The 17,779-nt window shown below is 32.7% G+C and overlaps 1 protein-coding gene across 1 annotated transcript; it reads right to left on the bottom strand.

Moving 5' to 3' along the window:
• Positions 1-8,106: 8,106 nt before the first annotated feature.
• On the bottom strand, positions 8,107-9,728 carry LOC128253217 (uncharacterized). The gene is made up of 3 exons (XM_052981447.1): positions 9,229-9,728; positions 8,699-9,173; positions 8,107-8,622 (listed from the first exon to the last, which is right to left on the bottom strand). Exons 1-3 carry the CDS (start codon positions 9,594-9,596, stop codon positions 8,209-8,211), a joined length of 1,257 nt encoding a protein of 418 aa, XP_052837407.1. The 5' UTR covers positions 9,597-9,728; the 3' UTR covers positions 8,107-8,208.
• Positions 9,729-17,779: the final 8,051 nt, after the last annotated feature.

The raw sequence follows: 17,779 nt of genomic DNA, 5'->3' as shown, positions 1-17,779 counted from the left end.
TTAGTTTTCTTCTGAGCTCGATCGCTGTTTCCTTTGTTTTGCATTGGCAGCTCTTTCTAAGGGTCTTGTCGAACTTGTGACATGCTGTTTATATTCAAAGGATTGATGCCAGCATGAATACTATTCCTATATCTTAATATTGTACATGCTACATTTAGCAATATACAAAATATAGAAACCTGTTATAATTATGAATTAATGTTTCATTTAATACTAGCAAACCAATTTTTTTGTTGGCTTGTAAATATGTTTTTCCATTTGAGAAAACTTCAAAACTCTGAACAAAAATTTTTAGATCGATTTTTGACTACTGGTGTACGAATTCGGGTTAAAAAGGCAGTAGCAAGCTTGTATTTCTCAGTCGGAAGTTAGAGAACGCATTCCAATAAAGCAAGCTTCTTTTATGCATGCTATAAAATAGCATTGTTTATGTATTCTCGCTTACTAAAGAACGCAAGAAGCAGTCTTGTTTCGGAACGAACAAAAAATAGGAAACCAATTTATTTTGGTTTTCTTAATGAACAGCAGCGGCGTAAGTATATGCACTCTTAAAAAAAAATATCTGAACGCTTTGTTTCCTAAAAGTAATTCTGTAACAAGAGCTATTGCAAGAATTAAATATTTTTGAAATCGTTAAAATTATGATTTACTTGCGTATATGTTTAAAAAGATAGTTATTTTATATATTTTTGTTATTTCTATGGGAGCTATATGATATAGTCGTCCGATTTCGATGAAATTTAGACCGTAATTCTGAAATATTTAACTATTACCATATGTCGAAGAACTAAAAAAAATTAAAAATCATCATAGTTATAATTTTTTTAAATTTATTTTTTTCGATTGTTCCTATGGGAGCTATATGCTATAGTCGTCCGATCCGGCTCGTTCCCGACTACCTGCAATAGAAAGACAACTTTTGGTAAACTGAGAGACTAGTTTGCGTAGAATCGGAAGAACAGACGGACGGACAGACGAACATGGCTAGATCGACTCGCCTAGTGATGCTGCTCAAAAATATATATACTTTATAGGGTCGGAAATGTCTCCTTCACTGCGTTGCAAACTTCTGAATTAAATTATAATACTTTCTGCAAGGGTATAAAAATATAAACTGAGTTTTCTTAAAAAATGTTGTCTTATATAGGGTCATTGGAAAATTTATTCTAACTATTTACTTATTTATAGCATTGCATGTTTTCTTATAAAGGGACATAGGTAAATTTTTTGTAACTATTTCTTAAAGATAGAGATTTCTATAATATAGTATATATGAAACTATTGCATAGTTATGTGTTTTTGTAGTATATATATAGTATATATGAAAATATTGCATAGTTATGTGATTTTGTTTTATTGTGTTTGTGTATATATGTATGTATAAAAGAGAAAAAATATATCGTCATATTTTTCAAGTAGTCTTAGGTAAATCAATTAGTACACTGTAAGCTGTAAGGTACTAGAGCACATCAAATCAAATCTAGCGCTGTTCAAAAATGGTATGCATAAATATTGACGATAAATAAATCTTAAAGTCATTTTGTTGATTTCTTAGGACTTCTTAGAGACTCTGAACGAATTGAAGCCTGTGATTGGTTATACAAAATTTAAAATCTATGTATTGGGCTCGAGTAAAAGATCACCGGATGCAAGCTCTTTATTTAACAGACAAAAACAACAAAGATGTTTGGATAATTTAACCTAAAAGTTATGTAAACAAATTTTGTACTAAGAACCCTTATAGGAAATTAAATGAGAACGGAATTACTCGTATAATATATAATATATGTAATATATTATAATATAAAGGCCTGAGTTTCTAAATCCAACATTAGTCTTAAAGCAAACGTAAAAAACGAACAATTTCGCCTTTAAAATGTACGCTCAACAAATTGAAGTGCTCTTGCTGCAATTTGAAGACATGCTTTTCAAAAAACACTTGGAGGGGCTTAAATACCTAAAGGCTACTGTGGAGAATTTGGAGGAAAAGGAGCTAATTCATTCTAAATTTTGATATCATTACAAACTGTGTCCCTGGAGCGATGATGATGATGACTTGCCAGTGTCATATGCTGCCTGTACTAAAAAAAGAAGCCCTTAGTCTTATGCTTAGATATTATAAGTTAAGCCGACGATTGTATCGTACTGGAACATGTAAACTAGAATTTTTTTTAAGTTGGACTTAAACATTTTAAGTATTGTTTTGTCATTGTATAAGAAGCAATTTTTCTTGAAATATTTTAAGAAATTTTTAAGTGATTTGTTTTTACTTTTAAAAAGGCCATTAATCATGCAATAATGACCGCAGGGTTTAGAAAAATATCCCTGTAGTTGTTGCTTATTACAAAAGTTTTAATAAGTTTTTGATCTTAAAAATGTTACAATTTCTTTTTTCTGGGGCTATGGCGACTATCAAAATAAAATGCAATACAATGACTTCCGGGCTGATTTGAAGTGTCGGTATTCGCAATAATTAGAGCAGGATATTTAAAAATGGTTTTGTGTAGCTGGTCCCAAGGGAAAACTCTATTTTAAAAATTGATTGTGTTTTGGCATGTTTGGAAAGCAATTGTTGAATTTGTAATGTATGCATTTTAAAAAAGCTTCCGAATATTTCTATGTTTATCAATATCAATCATGGAATCATATTCACAGTATACCAGACAAGTAACTGCTTCACTTAGGGATTCTGAAAATCTTCCTTCGATTCGTATAGTGCCTTGTGACATCAAATTTGGGCATACAGTGGAATTTGAATGATCAGTAGTTAGTAGTAGTCAAAGTTAGTTAGTTAGTATACATCAAAATCAATCCATTTTCAGGTATTTTAGATTCTGCCGGAACATTTGAATACCTAAATGTTGCAGTCTTTATATTTCCTTCTTTACTAGTTGTTTTTTAAATGTAATCATTCAGATATATGTCCGTAATGCCTACCTCCCAGTATTTTTTTATGTCTTATGTTATATTTACAATATTTGTAAATGCACATTTTACATTATCAGGCAATACATTCATTAAATCATTACTAAGCAATGTGACAAAGAACTCCTTTGAATAACACATCTATACATTGAAAATTCTGTTATTGATAAGATATCCAAAAAATAGTTTTTCCTTATTTGCACCGGCTTAGTTCGAACCGATCTAGACAACTTTTTTCGCCCTGTTATGCATATGAAATGATAATGACTAAAATAAAACGATTTCCACTATTGTTTTTAGCAGTTCACTATTGCTATGGTTTATTATTGCCTTTCGTAGTTTATTGCTAGCCCTTTTGGGAACAAATATCTTTGTTCGCTTTCAAGCGACTTAGATTCTTTTTGTAAACCATTTTCGTCGGAATAGCACACCGTATACTCATAGTTAAAAATGTCTGATTTAAACCGGAAGAGATCGTTAATACCTGAGTGAGATCAATAAGTATATATCCGTGGAGTTGCTCTATTACTTCTTTATATATTCTAAATAAATCTGTTGGGTTTTCTGGAAATTTTGCCAAACATTGAAATTAAAACTCGGACATTATTAAAAGCTATTGTATATTTGGTATTTAGGGAAATTTCACGGGTATGCGATGATTTATGAAATTTATTTTGAGTAACCACAACAACTGATAAATTCCGGTGGTGTGATCCTTTTGTAAACAGTTCACATACATTTTTGTTAAAGGCACCCATCATCAAGTCGTCTAGTATCAACAGAATAGGCTCATTAGTTTTGTTGTCGATTGTTTCAGGAACTTCTTTAAAGTATTATTAAAATTTGGCTCAGCACTTTCCTCCACATAACACCAAATATTTCGATCAATTAAAATATTAAAAACATCATTCTTCTTGGAAATCAGGTTTTCTAAAAATTTTGTTTTTCCTGATCCAGAGGGCCCGCAAATTAACATTGTGAATGGATGTAAATTGTGTAAAATTTTTTTTAGTTTTAGGTATATATATATATTTTTTAAAAATTATATTATTCAAGATTAATATAAAAGTGTTTTACTTAATTTTTGTTTATAATAGGATATTATATTTTTTAAACTACACTTAGCTTTTTTATGCTTTTCTTGATCGTGTTTCTTGGCGTAGTTATTCTCGAATTTAGTATCAGATGCGCAATAATTACAATATATAAGGTGCATGTATTTATGGGGATCATTTCCAAAAAAATTTTTTAAGGAATCCATAGTTAACGATCAGGTTGGGTCAACTAGTTATTTTCTACTAAATCTTAAACGTATGTTACTATAGAGTTTTTTAAGAACACAAAAAGCTTAAACAAATTTTTGAATGAACATAGAATTGGAATTTTTTTCTTATTTATTCTACAATTAGTGAAAAAATTGGGTAATTCAGTTAAACTTTTTCCAGTGTCTATATCGATTATGTTAGTTGATAAATATTTGGCTAAAAAGCTTTTCTTTATTTCACCCCGAACAACAACTGTTTGATACTTGTTAAGTGGTGAAAGTATATATTCAAGACATGTGTACGGTAAATAACCAGCTGACCAATCCAATCCATTTATATTGTGTTGTTGCTCAATATTCAATTCTTTGATGTTAAACGGCGTTTTAAAATGAAAGAAATTAGGTGTGAAAGCTAGTTCCTTAATAAAAACTGGTTTATTGTTTCCGGGTAAATATTGAAAATCTACTATAATGCTTGAATTTCGACTTGCAGTGTTCATGATTGATTGAGTTTTTTTTAATCAACTGAGTGTGAGTTTGCAAGGGCTTTCGCCTTTATATACGATTGGGTATATTTTTTAAAACATTTTTATGTTGGAATTCCATATTACGACAGAAAGCTACATATCTTTATCATAATCATATAATTAATAAGTGTGCATCTTTGGAAAGATTAGATATTCAACTATCTGATTTAGATTTAACTAAGCAATCATTGTGTTCTAATAAAGCCATAAGCGCGCTCGGAAACACTTTAGAAGCCGAAAATTTGTTTAAAAAAGGATAAATGATACTTGGCAAATTGATTTAGTCGAAATGATACCGTTTAGTAAAGAAAAGGGAGGTTTTAGATATTTACTGACCGTTATTGATACGATTTCAAATTATGCGTTCGCCGAACCAGTTAAGACAAAGTCTGCACCGGATGTAGCAGATGCAATGAAAACTGTGGTAAAAAAAACTCTTTTTATAAAACTTAAAATTCAGATCAAGGAAAAGAATTTTATAATTCCATCTACAGGCTTCTGTATGTGAGTGGTTTAATAGAAACCGAAAAGGTCTTATGTGGAAAATATTTAGTATTCAGGGTAAATACAAATGGGTTCATTAAATCTAATTTCTTGTAGATCAGACAATAATTCTTACCATCGAACTATAAAAATGAAACCTATAGATGCATGGCCTAAAATTGAGGAGTTCGTTTTAAAATCAGTTTATAATATTCCCAAAATATTCCCAAAACATAAATTTTCTGTAGGGGATTTCGTTAGAATAAGTAAATACAGGAAAGTATTTATGAAGGGATATGAACCCAATTCATACACCGAAGTTTTTAAAGATATAAAAGTTAAGTCAACAGACCAAGTAACTTACGATATATAAGATTATATGAGCGTTCCTATTGAAGGGTCGTTTTATAAGTGGAACTTCAAAAAGTAAAGGACAAAAATGCTTACCTGGTGGAGAAAATACTTATAAGAAAAAAGAATACTTATAAGAAAGAAGAAAAGTGTTCGTAAAGAGGAGCAGTTTTGATTTCAGCCACAACTCATGGATAGCTGTAAATGATCTGCTTAAGTAATAAAACACAGAAAATAAATTTGATTTCAATTTATTTACATTTATTTTTCCATTTTATATTTTTTTACATATATTTCTTGTATTGTACAATTATGGGAACACATTTTTTTATACCCTTGCAGTATATAAAGTATATATATTCTTGATCAGCATTACTAGAGAGTCGATCTACCCATGTCCGTCTGTCCGTCCGTTTCTACGCAAACTAGTCTCTCAGTTTTAAAGCTATCTGCATGAAACTTTACCAAAAACTAGCATTCTATTCAAGGTAGTACATAAGTCGGAACGAGACGGATCGGACATTTATAGCATATAGCTCCCATAGGAACAATCGGATAAATAAATAAAAAAAAATTATAACTTTGCTGATTTTTAATTTTTTTATTTAGTTTTTCGACATATAGTAATGGTTAAATATTTCAGAATTACGATTTAATTTTCATCAAAATCGGCCGACTATATCATATAGCTCCCATGGAAACAATAAAAATATATAATATTCGTAAGACGAATTTCGAGGTACATGATCCATTTCGTGTTTAATGTTCGCAATGTAATGAACTGTATTTTTGTAATATTTTCTGAATGCTCTATTCATTCAAACATCCTAACTCACATGCCCTTGCCCCCTCCCACCTAATGTGAGTTGGATGCTATGTTTATGTTGGCTAACTTTAATGTAATAAATAAATATTCTATGTGGTCAAGAAACCTCTGAACGTCATTTAAGTCAAAAGAGGTCACATATGTAACAATTGGGGCAATAAATGTTTGAGATGTGGCTGTTTCTGAATTTGTTAGAAGTTAAATAACAAAATACTGTGGGTTACTTACCAGACTCAAGACCTTCGAATGACTCAAAGTTAAATTTTCATGAGTTTTTAATAATAAAATTTATGGACCTCTTACATATTTACTTTGTAACTTTTCTGGAATTTGAACTATAACAACTATAAATTAATTGTATTTTACCGTATAGTACTCAGAAATATTCCAAACCAACGCCTTTATAAATGAAGTAACATTTTATGAGGTACAAAAAAATCACCTATACGAACACTGAGCCAATACCACGAAAAGGGGTTAACTATGACATGGAAATGGCTTGAAAATATCTGCGACAGTGTATTTTTAATTATTAAAGACCATTACACTAAATAAGCATAGCCTTGAATATAATAGTCTTTATCCTAGCTCTGCTTCTATCGGTGTTCTGGCTCTGCAAAAAAAACTGTATGCTATATTGTCTGCAAACTTTTTTTTTCGTATCTGTGAAAATTTTTAATTTGAGTATATTTCATATTATTACCTCATCAACTAAGGTAATCTTTTAATACTTATATTATATATTTACTAAGAAGCTCACGCGTCGTATAAATTTAGATTTTTAGCTCAGATTTATTACTGCAATTAATTATGAATTATCAAAATTTTATTCGGTCTCGGTTTTTTTTTTCATTTTCATTACTTTTTCGAAAAACTATGACAAAGAGGACTGTGAATTTTTCTTAAATCCAGAACAAAATTATATTTTCCAAATTACAACATTGTTACAGAAAAAAGGATTTTTTGCTTATAAAATAATTTAGAAATATAAAACTTATCGATTTTTTTAATTTTATTGAATTAATCGTCTTCACTACTATTATTTTGACCGGCCGATTATTAATCCCAATTTCAGATAATGGCTGATTTCCATAAAATTAACTGCAAAATGGTCCGGATTTCTTTTGTTTTCAACTATATATAGTCTAGTCTAATTAAATAGTCAATCATGGCTAGATTTGGCAAGAACTATAACGATTACACACATTTAAAGATGAGGAGCGGTGGCACCACAATTATTTTGACCGTAAATGTATCATCAATTGAAGTATTTTTTCTTTTAATGAGAGGAGTATTCCCAATGTGAGTTCTTATGCAAAATCTGTACTCAAAATGAGTATATCCTCAAGTTGATAATTCAAATTCACAATTTTTGAACATTGGAATTTTCTCGGTGAGGGACCGGAAAAAGTATAATTTTTTAAAAACAAATTTGAAGTTATATTTCAATTTCAACTTTCATTAAAAATGAAGAGTTATTTTTAATTTCTATTTCTATTTCAATTTCTATTTCAATTTTTTTTTTTAAGTTGACAAATAAAATTTGACCAAAAATGTTTGAACCAATTGGTGTATTTTATTACAAAAATCAAAAAATATCTGTGAGCTATGACGCAATACCTTTCATATAATAGATCACATACCGTTTTTATATGGATATATCTACTTGAGGGCAGGGTTAGAGAATAAACGCCGTGAAAAGAGCGCTAGCCGGCCTTAACCCAAATACAACGCAGGTTTTGCCGGGACAACAACAGATGAAAATGTTTTATTAAACGGCACTTAATGGCTGTATGTGTTTTATTTGTAAACACAAATTTTGTATTATGTGATTAGTCGAACAGTTTTAAATCGTCCAGACGCTTTAATGTGCATTTCAAGCTCTCCAGGGTTCGTGTGTTACCTTCAAACATGAGCTGGACTTTCTGCCTGGCGAATGTCTCGTTGTGGAAGTTCTTCAACGAGTTGTCCTCTGAATCTATTCCGATCATGCTCATCAACGGAAAAAAGCCAAAGGCAACAAAGAAACCGTAGGCCTCACGTTTCCGGATTTCGTCCATGATGCCGTCATAGTTGGGCAGCGGCTTAGCCCAGGGCAGCTGCTGTAGGCTGTCCACCAGAATCTTGTAGTATATGTCGATAAGCTCTTGCCGCCGGTCACGTAACACCTCCAGCTCCAAGCTAGTGTTAAGAAAGTAGTTGATGTCAAAGCCCAGACTGCCGTTGAAACAAAGCTGAAAGTCGATCTGAACAAGCAATTATAAATAAATAAATAATTAAAATATATCAGTCACGTTAATATTTATACATACATATACTTACAAATTTTACCTGCTGCACCTTGTAGTGCAAATCGTACTTGAAAAATATGTTGTTCACCCAAAGGTCACCGTGATTGAGCACATTATATCTTCCATGCAGCGGGTACACTGCCTTTAAGACGCGTTCTGTAAAGTGCTCATGGTACCGGTAGAGTTTTGTGGCGATCACACCAAACCCCTCACAATCACCCACTAGAGCGGCCAGCTTTAGGAGTTGGGTCCCGAAAAGCAGCTTGAAAGGCTCCGACTTTATGGCGTCCATGTGCAGCAGGCCGAAAGGATACCGGTCTACGATCGTTTCCGGTTCGTGTTCGGCCATAACCATAGTAAGGGCATGGTACTCGGCCAACTTCCGCATTACCAGAGACGCGTGGTCGAAATCCAGTCCCAACTGGCGGCACTTTAACTGGTAGCCCTCGGAGCACAGGTCCTCGAAGACAATGGTCTGCTCCGGCTGAGTAGTAGAGTAGTAGTGCCTTTCACAAGGAAAATATTTAATAATGCAAAGTTAGTAGCTTTTAATACACCTACTTGGCAGCCAACGTCCAGGGACTAGAAACATCGTGTGCTATCCACATGAGCGCCTCCAACTTCGGCTTGATATTCATGTAGAAGACGGTTTCCTTGTTGTAAATGTTAAGGCGGGCCAGAATGGCCTGTTTCTCGTCAGGCATGGACTTAACGATCAACGATGTCTCCAGGACACTGTTATTGGCATTGCGATACCGAATATGGGCTCGGTAGATGTTGCTGCAGTAGTTCTCTCCGCCACGCGTCAGATTCGTCAGCTGCACGCCGAGGACCTGCAGGTTGAGCTGCTGCAAGCCATGCTCCAGTGTGCGCCTAAAGAACTGCGGGGTTAGGTAGATTGGAGGCTTGTCCGCTGAGTCTGACATCATGATTCAATGTGCAACTGCGGTTGTTGGCGTTTTATGAAAAGTTTCGAGGAGGGGTTGTCGATACCGCATCTGCTTTCTAATTGATCTTAATAAACAGGGCACATGGGGCGCATCTCTGTCTGAACCTTCTTCAATTGCCTTAATAGAAGTGATTTTTTCGCAGCATAGCGGCCTAGCGATTGAAGAACAAATAAAGCTGGTCGTTGATTACTAATATTAGCATTTTTTTAAATAAATGAAGTCATTTGTGAGATATGGATATAGGTAAATTTAAATGTCCTTTATACTGCGGTCGGGAAGTATTTTGTTTGCAACTAGACGATTGACGATTAATCCACAAATGTTATGATTAGGCAATCAGTTAGGAAACTAATTATTTGCAATCTGTTAGCGCAGGGTAGAAGAGCAGTATTAAAAAAAAGTTGTATGAAATAACTAGCCAGCTATCTCCAGTAGCTTTGTTTCGTTAAAGGGCTATACCAGCATACCACAAAAAGGAGTCAAATTTTTAAAGAGAGTACTAATAATACTTTTAAAGGGTATTTATTTTCGTTACTCATAGAGTAAAAGGATAAATTGTATTCGTTTAGAAGTATGTAGCAGGTAGAAGGAAGCATTTCCGACCCTAAAAAGTATATATTCTTGATCAGCCGAGTTGATCTAGGCATGTCCGTTTGTCTGTCCGTCAGTATGAACGTCGAGATCTCCAAAACTATAAAAGCTAAAGCATAGTGAAGTTGCATGCATATTCTATTTATTTCAAAACGGAGCCACGCCTATTATAACGCCCACAAATCGTGAAGGTATGTTACTCTTAGACATATTAGACCGTAGGTATTAGTTTTGTGTATGTCCGCCATATCTATCGGTAGACACAAACATTTTTAGAACCAATCTTTAAGTTTAGAACTTATTGGCAATTAAGTTTGGCCATGACGTTTCTGCGTATTTGGAGAACGGAGTTCGAGCTTGAAGAGCAGCGGAGAGTAGCGGTGAGCACGCATACTATTAAATGCAGTAGCGACCTACAGTGTTGTCAATGCAGTTCGACAGACGGCGCCACTTAAAAAACAAAGCACTATGGGGCAAACGAAGAAACTTTCTCGGTTTTTGTTTTTTAAATTAAGTCTATGATACGGAAAGCAAGGTTTTATAAAAAAAATGGGCGGGGTTACGCCCTTTTTTAAGGTTTTTTTTATTGCTAAATACTAAATAAAACATTTTTTTTTTAATTCAGAAGATTATGTTGAAAAAATACAAGTTTGGAAAAAAAATGGGCGTGGCCTTTTTTTTTTTTAGGATATAACAGGTTTTTTTCTTTTGGGAGAAGTTATTTTTAGAGTAAACGCAGTAATTTCGTTTTAATAAATAATTAAAATTTTCAAAATATAGGCATGGTCGGGCTGAGCGCGCTTACGAGCAGCTGCACTTGCAGCTTGAATTAGTAATCTATTATTTGAATTCGAGCTAAGGCAAGAAGAATGCCTTTAGTTGAATAGATTTAAGTTTTTTTTTGCACTTTGCCCACTTCTGTGTTATATTGAAGCAAAGGCTTTGCCTTTTTTTAACCAAAATTGCCTTAACTTGCTTTGAACGAGGTCCACGTATTGACGGTTTCATAAATTCGAAAATGGCAATCTCCTTTGCACTCTTTGTCGCCTCTGCTTTCCATATGTTAAAAAACTCGGAGTTTGCAAATTTGAGGTTAAAACCTAAAAAGTTTAATTTCAGAATAAGTGCGCAAAAGTGCACTTTTATATTAACAGAATAGAAAAGTAATTGAATAATCTACAACATGTAACAAGTTTTAGAGTTTGAAATTGCTTGAATCACTTTGTAGCTCTATTTAAAAATAACAAATCACTACAAGCTTTTAATTTTTTTGGGGTTATTACTTACAGGGACACCACAATCGATAACTACAATTCACGTTTACAAACACATATTACAAACCACTATTGTTGAACTGCATGCCAAAAAATTGCACTTGAATTGGTTTTTTTTCTTCTTTTTTAGTGTAAATTTAAATTTAAAATTTTGTGTTTGCAACATTTAAGATTAGGGTTATTCCTATCCATCGTGATAAAAAAAATATATTTAACGACTTTTAAAAAATGGGTTTTGGCCAAAAATGTGGTCGTTGGCCCCATAGTTGTTTTCTGGTATTTGCTTTGAAATAGGTGAGCTGAGTTGAGTAAAGGGTGTCTAATAGTCGGGGAACTGGACTTCAGCGTTGTTTCTTGTTTTGACATTGTAAAAAATAGATTTAAAAAAAAAAGTTACACTGGTATACACCCTTTACCGAAGTTTTTATTTCAGCTAAAAGCTTCTACATATGTGTTTAATAACAATAAATTTTGTTCGATTTTATGCTATTTAGCTATTACGCTATTCAGCTATTTATGGTATAGTCGCTAGATTTGTTTATGATAAAAAAACGCATACTGAAATCAAAAATTTGTCTAACTCATATCACATAATATATTCATAAGTAATTATAAAAATCTTTGATTTAAGTAGAAAACATATTTAAGCCCTATGTCAATTACGAAAATAATTAAATCAAAGCACGTGATAGGAGCCTACTATATATTGAAGAATTGAAAATATGCTGTGTTAGTCCGATCGTAAAGAGAATCGCTAAGAGAAAAGGGATTGCATACCCAGACTTTTGGAAAATTATTTGGTTCTAGTAAAATTTAGGTGGATCTCTTAGGCTTATTTCTTGACTTCCAACTTTAACTAAAAGATCAAACTTTCATGGAACTTTTTAATTTTTGGGTTCACAACAACAAAAAAAGTTGTGTACCGTCTTGCTTGAGCGGCTTTTTTAACTTTTGTATGGGAAATCGCTGTGCGAGCACCGAAAGACACGTGCTACTTAAATATATGTTAAAGTTGGCAAATTTAATTATTTTTATTTTTGATAAATGAGAAATCTGTAGGTGGTCCAAAACATTAAAATTATGGTTTACTTGCGTATATGTTTAAAAACGTTGAATCTATGATAATTTGCAGCTATGTGATATCGTTTTCCCGATTTTTAATAAAATTAAATACGTTTATTCAAAATAAAAAAGTCTTTTTTTTATATTTTGATTGTTTCCATGGGAGTTTTATGTTATAATCGTCCAATTTTGATGAAATTTAAACCGTAATTCTGAAATATTTAACCATTATTATACGTCGAAGAAATAAAGAAATAAAATAAATTAAAAAACAGCAAACTTATAATTTATTTTCATTTATTTGTCCGATTGTTCCTATGAGAGATATATGCTATAGTCCGATCCGGCTCATTCCGACTTATGTACTACCTGCATTAGAAAGACAACTTTTGGGAAAATTTCATGCAGATAGCTTTAAAACTGAGGGACTAGTTTGCGTAGAAACGGACAGACGGAAAATCGGACAGACGGATGATGCTGATCAAGAATTAACATACCTTATTGGGTCGGAAATGTCTCCTTCACTGCGTAGCTAACTTCTGACTGAAATTGTGATTTCTACACAAACTAAATTTTTAAAAATTAATCTTTTTATTTTGTATTTTTTTTTTAGAAATTCTTTTTGATTAATTAATAATTTGACAGTTCAGAATTACGCTTTTAATTTTATTAAAATCGGAAAACGATATCATATAGCTGCCATAGGAACTATCAAATAATTGAGCTGCACATCATCATAGATTCAATGTAAACATACACGCATGTCAATCATAATTTTAATGTTTTCAAGAATATTTAATTTTTGCAATAGCTGGAAGGGTATATTAACTTCGGCTTTCCAAAGTTTGCTTTCTTTCTTGTTTTTAGTTCTTCGACATAAAGTAATGGTTAAATATTTCAGAATTACGGTTTAAATTTCATCAAAATCGGACGACTATATCATAAAGCTCCCATGAAAACAATAATATATTTGGTAATTATTTAAAAAAAAAATTTTTTTGACTTATTAATAATTTGACAATTCAGAAATACGCTTTTAATACAAACAATATCATATAGCTGCCACAGGAACTATCAAAGAATTAATCATCAATGTTTTTAAGCATGTACGCAAGTAAATCATAATTTTAATGTTTTTAAGAATATTTACATTTTGCAATAGCTGCAAGGGCATATGAACTTCGGCTTGCCGAAGTTTGCTTCCTTTCTTGTTCTCTAAACTTTTTTTTTAATTCTTGTGGACTTAGAAATAATTTAATAGTTTAGATTTACGCTTTAAATTTTATTCAAACCGGAAAACGATATTAAATAGCACCATAGGAACGATCCGATAATTGATTTCGAAATCATTATAGCTTCAATGTTTTTAAACATATGTTTATATATATATATATTAAAGGTTACAAAGAATATTTAATTTTTGCAATAACTGCAAAATTAAGGGTAATTTTTTCACTCAGAAATATTGAAGCATAAGCCGTTAAGAGAGCTTCCTCCAGAACGTCTTGGGAAAAAAACCACTGGCGGTGTTCACTCGCCCGGAACTTATCCGACAATAAGAAACCTAGTCAAAGCTCCCCCAACTTTCCCTGATAATTATACCCGATACTCGTAGAGTAAAAGGGTATTTATTAATTGAGTCGAACTAATGTCCTGTCAATTGACTAGGGACAACGATAAGAGGAATAAGTAAACGAAAAATTAGTTTCATGTCTTTATTTGATTGTTCTCAGCTTAAGACTATATTCTTGTGACAAAAATTTGACTTGTGCTGCCCTTTGTTTACAAATTGTAATTGCACATAAGTTTGGGAGCGGAATCGCCCGCTTGGAATATTAATTGTATACAATAATTTGAGAGTAAGAGCGCCACTCAGGGTGGAGCACTTAGTGATTGCTTACATTGGTTGAGCGTGGGATCGCCTACACTGCAAATTCTTTTTTCTTGGTACATAACGGAATATGTGAACATGTCACTTTCCTCCCTTTAAAAAGGGGAACTATGCAGGCAACTGGTTTTGTGCCGGTTCTATTTCTTGTTGTGGTTCTTAATTACTTGAAGTTTTGTAAGTATTTATAACTAATCAGTTAGTTTTCACGAACGTAATTATAGTATTTATGTTACACCATGGGTTTATTATTGAATCCAAAAAAAACCACGGTTCGCTTTAAAAGTCAAAAAGTTTTTGTTTTGTCATGAAAGATTTCTCATCGAACGTTCTATTTCTAATTATCTTGTGGATGTAAACAGTTGAAAATTCTCAAATACAGGCATGAGACATGGCTTTTTATTATGCCACATTTCATAAGGAGTTTTCTTGCACTCATTAAAGGAATTGGTTGGGACTAGATTAGTTAAATATGAGCCGTCAGTAAGTGATTTTTCTGTAATGGTAATTATCCATAAAGTTTTCTAGTTGCAAAGCTGAGGAAAGAATCGGATAAATATGTATAAGTATGCTAATCGAACTTCTTTCCAGTTTATTCCACCCTACTACATTTTCACCACATATTTCGTCAATGACAATAATGCAGAGCTCGCAAATAACAGTTCACCGTTTTTCCTTTAAGGTTAATGACAGAACATAACCACTAGTTTAATGTTTTCAATAACAACTTAAACAGAGCGCTTGGATTTAATGCTCACATGTTGAGAATCAGAAGATGGGCAATAAAAGAAATACTCAGCTCAATGGGTCTTTCCCTTGTCTTATCAACAATTTTGTCATCTGGTTTGAGAAAAAAAAAAAAATAAAGAACAAATGAAAAATACAAGTTTTTTGATTTTTTGTTATACACAATATTTTTCAAGACCACCGGAAATACTTCTTGTATCTAACCAAATTTTTTGGATATACACTATCTTTTCTGGGTGTGGCGACATGTCGCTTCATGTCGTCAAATAACTGTAAAAAATTAGCATTAAGAAGAAAAGATCGTTAGTCAGATTGATGTATTGGACGTCAAAAAAATGTTAATCAGGTTCGCAATAACGGGGAATTCGGCCTTGTACGCTAAAGAAGTATGCAGAAATCACCCTCTGGTGATCAAGGATATAAATGTTGCTTACAGACACATTTTGGCATGCATCATAATAATTATTAGAAAACAACAATGAACAAGAAAGGAAGCAAATTTCGGCAAGCCGAAGTTCATATACCCTTGCAGCTATTGCAAGAATAAAATATTTTTGAAAACATTAATATTATGATTTACTTGCGTATATGTTTAAAAACATTGAAGCTATGATGATTTGCAGCTCAATTATTAGATAGTTATTTTATATATTTTTATTATTTCTATGGGAGCTATATGATATAGTCGTCCGATTTTGATGGAATTTAAACCGTAATTCTGAAATATTTAACCATTACTATATGTCCAAGAACTAATAAAAAAATTAAAAAACAGAAAAGTTATAATTTTTTTTATTTATTTTTCGATTGTTCCTATGGAAGCTATATGCTATAGTCGTCCGTTGATAAAATTTAAACCGTAATTCTGAAATATTTAACCATTACTATATGTCGAAGAACTGAAAAAAAAAATAAAAAAAGAGCAAAGTTATAATTTTTTTTTATTTATTTTTCCGATTGTTCCTATGGGATCTATATGCTATAGTCGTCCGATCCGGCTCGTTCCGACTTATATACTACCTGCAATAGAAAGACAACTTTTGGGAATGTTTAGACATCGACTCGCCTAGTGATGCTGATGAAGAATATATATACTTTATAGGTTCGGAGATGTCTTCTTTACTGCGTTGCAAACTTCTGACTGGCTTTCTTATTTTTTAATCTTGTCAAACGGTCAATAAGCAACTGAAACGAAAAAATCGGTTGTTTGATGAGCAAAGATTGTTTGGCTCACTGAGCTATGTGAACGGTGCAGTTCTGACATTTTAGTCAAAGGGTCCTAAGGTGCAACTTGTTCTTGGAGATGGAAATACGGTAAACTGTTATTTGCTAGGCCTGCTATAATAACGACGGTTTCACTCAGAAATGCCCTTTATTATTTATTTTCATTTTGTTCAATGTATATCGATTCAGTTTCCAGACTTGGGCGGGGCCCTATTAAAGTTTCCACGCGTTCGTGTATATAATTTAAATCCGTGTGTATATTTCGAATCCAAATATAATTGTTTCCATCCAATTCAAAATAATATTTAAGCAATATTAATTGATCACTATTCATACGGTACGAAACTATATTGGTCGCCTCATTAATTTTCGGATTCATTGAAGCTCAGAGACAGAGACAACTATATGGATACTGCTTCAGATTTTTTGGTAATAAGTTCACGGTCACACTGCCTTTTTAACGTTAAATTCAAATCGCTTTCTTATTCCGCTTTGTCGTCAACTTCAATGAATGAGCAAAATTGTAAGCTTCCCTTTCTTGTCGCCCAAGTTGGCAAATGCCTCGATAGCATTATGGATGACCTGCTGAGCACTAAAGATATCCTTAAACTTGCTCATATTCATAATTTTTAATTAATTTCCTTTGACTTGCGACAATTCAAAAAAACGGGGAAAGCTTAACAACATAAAAGGAACATTTAACGGGAAAAAATCTAATCCGATATAAGCCGACCGAAACGACACACATACAGCAGATTTCTGAATTTGTGCACCTCTGCAATGCACACATTACACGCAATGTATTTTGTTAAAAAATGATGCAGTATTTTTACTCGTTTTTTTCTGCGTTGTATCTATGATTAATTAGCTGCACCTATTGCTATGGTAGACTTTTTAGACTTGTGACCGCCCACCGCTTACACCTTGTAAGCAAAAACAACCCCTTAAATAAGCAAAAACAACTGTAAGCTTCAAACTTTTTCTAGCATTTTGTCATTCTTCTATGTGAAATAGGATTTTGTATTTGGCTTCGCGGCATAAGAATAGAGCAAAAAAAAGGAAGTAACACCAGCACCGCATTTTAAACGATTAGACTTGTACTCTGATACACAGCACAATAACAATGGAGACTCAGAGTGACGTTGGAAAGTTTCGCCGTTTGGGCCCGTTAGAGTGGACTTGGCCATATATTGAAAAAAAACATTGCACTTCGTAGGCACAAGTAGAATCTTCATGTTATGTCCCAGATCTCGACGTTACGGACAGACAGTTAGACTCGGCTATTGATTCTGATCAAGAATATTTATTCTTTATAGGGTAGGATAGGTAGGATACGCTTCCTTTTACATGTTACAGACTTTTCAACGAATACAGTT

This window comes from Drosophila gunungcola (genome assembly GCF_025200985.1).
Source record: "Drosophila gunungcola strain Sukarami chromosome 2L unlocalized genomic scaffold, Dgunungcola_SK_2 000007F, whole genome shotgun sequence".
NCBI classification, from domain to species: domain Eukaryota; kingdom Metazoa; phylum Arthropoda; class Insecta; order Diptera; family Drosophilidae; genus Drosophila; species Drosophila gunungcola.
This window is presented reverse-complemented; position numbering and strand designations above follow the sequence as displayed.

Excerpts from the sequence above, each read along its gene's own strand:
- LOC128253217 (XM_052981447.1), bottom strand. The coding sequence starts at position 9,596 with ATGATGTCAGACTCAGCGGACAAGCCTCCAATCTACCTAACCCCGCAG. Across the intron at positions 9,174-9,228 it reads CCCTGGACGTTGGCTGCCAA|GCACTACTACTCTACTACTC; the intron begins GTAGGTGTATTA and ends TCCTTGTGAAAG. Across the intron at positions 8,623-8,698 it reads AGGTGCAGCAGGTAAAATTT|ATCGACTTTCAGCTTTGTTT; the intron begins GTAAGTATATGT and ends TTGCTTGTTCAG.